Here is a 7314-nt window from a genome sequence, read left to right as displayed (position 1 = left end):
CCCTCCGTTCCATGGCAGCAGGGTTACAGCACAGCCCAGAGAACCTCGAGTCTCCCGTGCTGCCAGCCCAGCCGCCGTCACCGTCACCGTCACCGTCAGCATCACCATCATCGCACGCATAAGCGGCCAGCGGAGACGCCGGTGCACCTGGCATCTGGGGAAGGTGCAGCGGCCGTGAGCGTGGGCGGCCTCGTGACAGCAGCGCCTCCCTGGCAGCGACAAGATGAAAGCAACACAGGTTTGGGGACCACCAAGTGTTCAGTATTTGCACAGCAGGTGGCCATGGAGCTCGCCCCGTCCACGTACTCCTCAGTGGGGGACTGGAGACCACGGCGTCCGATGCGGATAAAGGGTAAAAGGCCGTGGCTGAAGCTGGTCCCAGCACTGGCGGGAATTCCAGCCAAAAGCAACAAGTATGCAGCAGACCGTGACCTACGTTACCCACGTGGTCGTGTCTTCCACGCAGCTAGCAACAAAGTCACCAGGACGCCACGGGCAGGCGAAGAACAAAGGACTGGAGAAAGTTCCAGAAGGCCAGACGGACAGCATCAGAGGAGGAAGTGCCGAGAACGAGGCCCACTTTACTGCATGCAGAGTCTGTGGGCACTGAGCACCGAGCACCCTGTGCAAGGACGGTTAATCGAGGGTGCTGACAACCAGGTGGCAAAGGGGCACCTGGACCAGTGAGGCAGTCCGCACCGCCATGCGGTCACGACTCTGCGGGGGCCAGGTCACAAGGCAGCCTCGAAAAGACGGCAAGAAAGAGGGTGAGGAAACGATGCGGAGGGGCGGAGGGCCCGTGGCGGGGCTGCCTGCCGCAGCTCAGCCCCTGCACCGATGCCTACGGAACTGTAAACCACGTTTCCAGCGACGAACGCAGACCAGTCACCAGAGAGGAACGAGTCGGCTCCACAGGCCGAAGAGGACAGGGCCGCGGGCGAGCTCGCCAAGACCGTCCTGGCTGGGTCTCATTCCAGCGACAGAAGGTAAACATGAGCAGGGAGCTCGAGGCTTCCACCGACTGCCTTCTGCCCACTGGCCGGGTCGCTGGCACCGTCCGCGTTACCTCTGCAGCGTGGGTGTTTTGTTACTTTTACCTACAAACCTCTTTTGACTGATGAGTGAAGCATTTTTTTTAAAGCCTAGGAGTTTTTTTCAATATCTATTTAAACATTTTTAAATGATTTTCTAGCTGCTCGTTGGGATTTTTTAAAACTTAGTTTTTAATTTGTGATAAAACAACTTGTTTTTGAAAGTTAATCATCTGTAAGCACAAGTTAATAAAACTCTTGTTAAAAAATATTAATTTTCTAAACCACGTTTCATGAAATCATATTCTATGAGAAAGATTTTAAAGGTGCAGCATGAAAGAAACAGACTCATGGCTGGGGGAGAAAGCGTGTCATACTCTGTGCAACCTTGTTGGAAATTCCTAACGCTCAACTGCTTGTTAAAAAAATGTCTCGAGTGGTCCCCCAGGAAGAAACTTGCTAAAATTTTAGCTAATCTAGCACTTCCCAAATTTGAACGTGGCGTGCTTCTCTCCCCCACACAAAAGAACCCCCATCCCATATCTCATTCACTCAGTTTCATCTAGAGTGACCTGAGTTTGCATATTTTTCCAGGGTCTGGTCTATGAAGAGGTCTCTCTGTGCAGTTTGGGAATTAATGGGTTACAAGTTAATTTATAATTCCAAGGATAGCCTTATAGAGTAAAAGGCTCCGAAGCCGCACACTGAGATGAAGAAAGGCAAGGAAGGGACTTTTGCAGAGCGTGGTTGGGAAAGCAACGGAGCGCGCTGGATGGCGGCCACATAGATTAATGGTGCTGAGTAAAAGTACTTGGAAATTCAGGTTCCCTACTTCTGTTTGAGGTACAAGTGGTAGAGCCTGTAGACCCGGAAAGAGAACTCTACAGGTGGAAAAGTGAGGTGATGTTCGTGAGCTCAGAGTCCCGGACGGGGTGGGAAAGACGGAATCCAGAGTCCAGGCCAAGACGCTGCCTTCACAGAAAGGTGGAAGGAGTATCAAACCAGATGCGTGTCAAGACAGTGTTCTGGCAAAGCACGAGGGAGCCCAGAAGCCTTCCCACATCTGGCAGGAAGCAAGTGCATCTACATTTCACACACAAATTCCTCTTCTCAGGCCGCTGTCCGAGTGAACGACACTCACCTGTAGGGACCCATTACTCACCTCCAAAGCCACCCACTGGCATGCCTGGCTCCACGATCCACGGCTCTGTCCCTTGCTCCAGCTGGGAAATGACATCGGGTTTGGACACCTGGAGTCCTGCTCATGGGAGAAAGAAAGAAAGAGGCACTGTCTGCCGTCAGGGAAAAGTGCCTCGTCAGAATCCAGTCTCACAGCCTCGCTTTCGAGGGAAGGCAGTGAGGGAGCGATCCGATGGGAATGAACAGCAGACCCAGCTCTGAGGTCACAAATTCCAGACGTGGTGTAACTGGGGAACTGGTTTGCATTCAGAAAAATTATTAGTTCGTCCTTCCTCTTGCTACGAGAGAAACCTTTTCAAAGCCTTTCAAATCAAGGTCTCTCTGGTCCCTCACGTAAAGGCAAAACCAGTCTAAGCACTAGAGAACCCTCTTCCTCCTCCTCTGTAGCCCAGCTTCTGACTCGCAGAAGTCATCCTTACCTATGGACACCAGGTGTGTGTAATTTTCCAGTGTTACGTCCCTGAATAGATCTCTCTGTACAGGATCCAGCTGTTTCCATTCTTCCTGGGTGAAGTCCACGGTCACATCCTTGAAGGTCACTGACTCCTGCAATACCAAACACACTTCTGCGTGGCCAGAAGCATTTACCTAGGAAGGGGATGGAGTCAGCAACAGCGACGGAGTAAGGCGAACTATGGGCATCTGAAAAATGATTCTGACATTTCCCCCTTCGTGAAATGAATATAAAAACAGAGCCTGACTCAGGATTGGTGGAGGGAACAGCACTGGAGCTCCAAAAGCGTGGAAAGAGAGTCTGTTCCCATTAGCAAAACTGGAAAACTTCCTCATGCATCAGGCATTGGGTAGAACACAAAGAAAGATAATTGTAGATAATTGATATTGTAGATAATACCAACAGAATATTAAGCTTGAAGAAGAAAAGATTAATAAATTCCCAGACACGGTAATAGAAACTATCAAAAATAAAACTGATAAGAAAAAAATTTTTTTCAAGAGATAGCATCAGGGAGCTGTGGGACTTCAAATGGCTCAAAATATGTGTAATTGGAGTCCCTGGACCAAAAAAAAAGGAGCAGAGGAAAATATTTGAAGAAAAAATAGCTCAGTATTTTCTAAATTTGATGAAAATTATAAACCTACAGATCTCAGAAACTCAACCTGTAAGCACAAGAAACACAAAGAAAACTACACCAAGGCTCCTCTTAATCAAATACTGTAGCTCGAATCCAGTGACAGAGAAAACCTTACAAGTATCCAGAGGGAAAAAAGACAAATCTAAAGGAACAAAGATAAAAATAACAGATTTTTTTGTTGTTGGAAACCCTGCAAGCAAGGAGACAATGGAGAAACATTACAGAATACTAAAGAGAAAAACTGTCAAACTAGAAACGAAAAACAAAGGCATAATACTTTTTCAGACATAAAAACTTGAATGAATTCACCACCAGCAGAACGCACTATAAAAAACTTTAAGGAAGTCCTTCATGCGGAAGAAAAACGACATTAAATGAAAATAAGTATGTACGCCAACTTCTTCGCCTTGGCGCCACTGTTAGTTCAGGCTAGATAATTCTCCCAGATAATTGTGTGGGGCTGTCACAAGATCCGTCAATAAAGAATAAAGTGATGCCAAAAGAACGTAAGCAAGAGGTAAGTGGTGAGTGCTCTGTAAACCAGAGAGGCAGGCCTGGAAGACGGCCACGGGGCAGATGGGCGCCCAGAACGAACTGCCAACATTGATTTTTAGATAAACACAACCCACAGCAGAAGAATATACAGTCCCACTCTAAGGACTGAAATGGCGTTTTAAGAAACCCCAGCTTACCTGAAAACTGGCTGACGGGTAGAGAGTGTGCCCCCCGTGGTGAAGGGCAGATTCTGGTGAGGACAGATCTGGGGGAGGAAGAAGAAACCACAGTGAATCCTGTCCAACTCAGCTGTTCCCAGCAATCCATAAAATCCCACTTATTTTTCTATTTGAAAGTAACAGGAACTGTCGATTTCCTTTCATTCTCAGAATCCAAAAAAAATCAGGATAACTGTGACCAGGGTCCTGATACTCTCCTTGGAAGGCTCAGAAGGTAAAGCGTTACTTTAAGATTCACAGTTTTGTCTCTAGATACTTACAGTCCTGTATGTCACATACAGACAACTCGATCTATGTTCCCATTAAGTGAGGCAAAATATTTCTGCTGCCTCCTCTGCTACATAGAAAATATAAATAACCAGCCTACTTTCCAAAAGTCTTTGAAACTGCTATTTATGCAAATTAAATATCGCAATAATGTATACTACTTATACTACCTACCAAAATGTCTACAATTAAATAGACATGGTCAGTGCAACTGCTGGCAAGAATATAAATACAATGGATTATAACTGGACAGTCATACATCAACAAATTGGATAACCTAGAAGAAATGGAAAATTCCTAAAAACGTACAACCTACTAAGACTGAATCGTGAGGAAGAACAACATCTGAACAGACCAACGAGGAGTAAAGGAGACTGAGTCCGTAATCAGGACCCTCCAGCAAGGACAAGCCCAGGGCCAGATGGTCTCGCCGGTGAACTCTACAAAACACTGCAATAAGAATCACCACCAACCTTTTCAAGCTCTTCCAAAAACTAGAAGAGGGACTACTCCAAACTCGTTTTACGAAACCAGCATCACCATGATACGCAGCCAGATAACACAAGGAAAGATACTACAGGCCAATATTCCTAATGAACATAGATGCAAAAATTCTCAACAAAACATTAGCAGGATGAATTCAACAGCACTTTAAATGGATCACACATCATGATCAAGGAAGATTTATCGCTGGGATACAAGGATGGTCTGACATACCCAAATCAATAAATGTGATGCGCCACATTAGCAAAATGAAATATAAAGTTCATATAATCATCTCAAGAGATGCAGAAAAAGCATCTGACAAAGTTCAACATCCTTTCATTACAAAAAATCTCAACAAACTGGTATAGAAAGAATGTATCTCAACATAATAAACACCATTTATGATGAGCCCACAGCTAATATGCTCAATGATGAAAAATTCAAAGCTCTTCCTCTATGATCAGAAACAAGGAGGATGCCCAATCTCACCATCTCTTCAGCACTACACTGGAAGTCCTAGACAGAGAAGTTAGGCAAGAAAAATAAATAAAAGGCATCCAACTCCGAAAGGAAGAAGTATAATTGTCTCTGTTTGCAAATGACTTATATATGTGTGTGTGTATATATATATATAGACCTGTTCAGTGACATGTAGAAAGAAATACAAGGAATACTCATTAAATATACCAGTTACATAAAGTTGGAAAGGATAGTTAAAACAATGAATAACTAAATTAAGATACCTAATTATTCTGACAAGCTGGAACGCTTGGCTAAAAAAGGGAATAATCATAAATGTGAAGTCTCAACATTAAGGATAAAAGACAGTTCTATTACACAAAGATGGTGTGAATCTAGTTCACTACGGTTTACGTAAAAAAGAGCCAGGGTTTACAGCGTAATAGCACAAACTTTTTAAAGCAAATACTATCTGATGCTAAACAGAAGTATAAACCAAATCAAAAGAAGTAGTGCATACTTTCAGGTCTTTTTCAAAGCACGTCCACTGAACCGTGTTTAGTTTTAGGCAGCACGTTTTAAGAGCATGCTGTCATGAAGCATGGTTTTCAGAGAAATGGTCTAGATGTATCACACGAATGCACATCAAAGAATTGAGGCTATTTTGCTTAGAAAAGAATTTGTGAGGAGTTGTGACAGCTGATCTCATATCTGAAGGACAGCAATGTGAGAAAAAGCAATCTCTTGCTTTTGGGGACTAAGAACTGAGATCGAGGCAAAAGTTAAAGGAACAGACACTTCTGCCTAATATAAGGAACTAAAAAAAGAAAGTCAAAAAAGGAACAGCCTGCTCCCAAAATGGACAGTTTAATGCCACACTCGTTCAAAGGCTTAACAGACGGCCATCTCCCAGCGAGATTTAAAAATCTGATTCTTACATTGAAGGGATGATTACGAAGATTTTTTTTCTGACTGTAAGATTATCATTCTAATATTTAATGAACAGAAGTCACGTGAAGATCACAGACACTATGAATCATCGTTTCTTTACATTCCGCAACCCCCAAGCCCGGGAGAGTTAACTCTTCCTGCAAGTCTCTCCCTATAATTCGGATTCTTTTCTTGATCCTTAAATATAAGGTTTCATCGTTCCACCTCTTCCAGCTCTGTCAAGTACTTGATCTTCAAGTCAACACGTTCCTTCGCCTCCATCATTCCGCTCTCCCCCGCCCTCGCCGTCCCCTCTACCTTCCATCTCAGGAGCTCATCCCGTTCCTCTGGAACCTGGTCACCAGGGTTTCCAAAGCAGCAAGCGTCCCTACAGCTGGGTCCTCGGTCTGCAGCTCAGATGTCCAACAAGTCTAAGACTTCACATACACTGAGGTCGGCTGACCTAAAAGACACAGGATGAGGTCAGCGGCATGCGTCACAATCAAACCTCAGTTTTGCACGGTGGCCAAGAGGTCCTCGGAACCCAGAAGTGGCCAGGGAGAGCACTGAGCAGGCGAGAGGCGCTCTCGCTGAACAAAACCAGAGTGGACACCGAGCACGCAGGTTCGGCCCCGGATTAAGAAAACCCGTAGTGCTCCCCGAGAATCCGGCCGGAGGCGCCCGCGACCAGCCCGTTGCCTCCGAGCGCACCTGCAGGCTCGCCCCGCGGGCTCGGATTCGGGCACACACACCTGTTGCGGGGGCGTAAAGCTGGAAGGAGGCGAGCGGGGCGGGGCCCAGCTCGCGTCCTTCCTCCCAGACCGGAACAAAAGAACAAAGCCGTTCGCGGGATCGGGGCGGAACCGCCCGCGCCGAGGCGGCGAGGGGCGCCCCCTTCCAGGACTCCCCGGCTCCCTCCCGCAGAGGCCGCTCCGAGCGGAGCGAAAAGGGTGACGTCACGCGGCCAGCGGGCTGGCGGTTGCCATGGTGATACCTGGGCTTCCCTCCTCCGACTGCGATCCAACTCCGATCGCCGGTCCGGAAGCGCCGGGAAGCTCACCAAACCCAGCGAAAAGACCAGAGCCGCGGGACTCCCGAGCGCCAGCCTCTTTC

The 7314-nt window shown here is 46.7% G+C and overlaps 1 protein-coding gene across 2 annotated transcripts in view; it reads right to left on the bottom strand.

Moving 5' to 3' along the window:
* ZNF184 (zinc finger protein 184) overlaps nt 1-7314 on the bottom strand; it is a 10716-nt gene extending 3402 nt beyond the window's left edge. Inside the window, exons 1-5 of one of the 2 annotated variants that reach the window (XM_025040862.1) lie at nt 7196-7314; nt 6520-6664; nt 4018-4085; nt 2651-2819; nt 2194-2289 (exon numbers count right to left, since the gene is read on the bottom strand). In XM_025040862.1, the coding sequence (XP_024896630.1) occupies nt 2194-2289; nt 2651-2819; nt 4018-4085; nt 6520-6526 (340 nt within the window). In that variant the 5' untranslated portion in view covers nt 6527-6664; nt 7196-7314. The remainder of the gene's footprint in view (nt 1-2193; nt 2290-2650; nt 2820-4017; nt 4086-6519; nt 6665-7195) is intronic. The other variant, XM_006923454.3, reaches the window with a different exon arrangement.

Source organism: Pteropus alecto, unplaced genomic scaffold, assembly GCF_000325575.1.
Source record: "Pteropus alecto unplaced genomic scaffold, ASM32557v1 scaffold49, whole genome shotgun sequence".
NCBI lineage: Eukaryota > Metazoa > Chordata > Mammalia > Chiroptera > Pteropodidae > Pteropus > Pteropus alecto.
The sequence above is the reverse complement of the archived record's forward strand: the minus strand, read 5'-3'. Positions and strand labels throughout refer to the sequence as shown.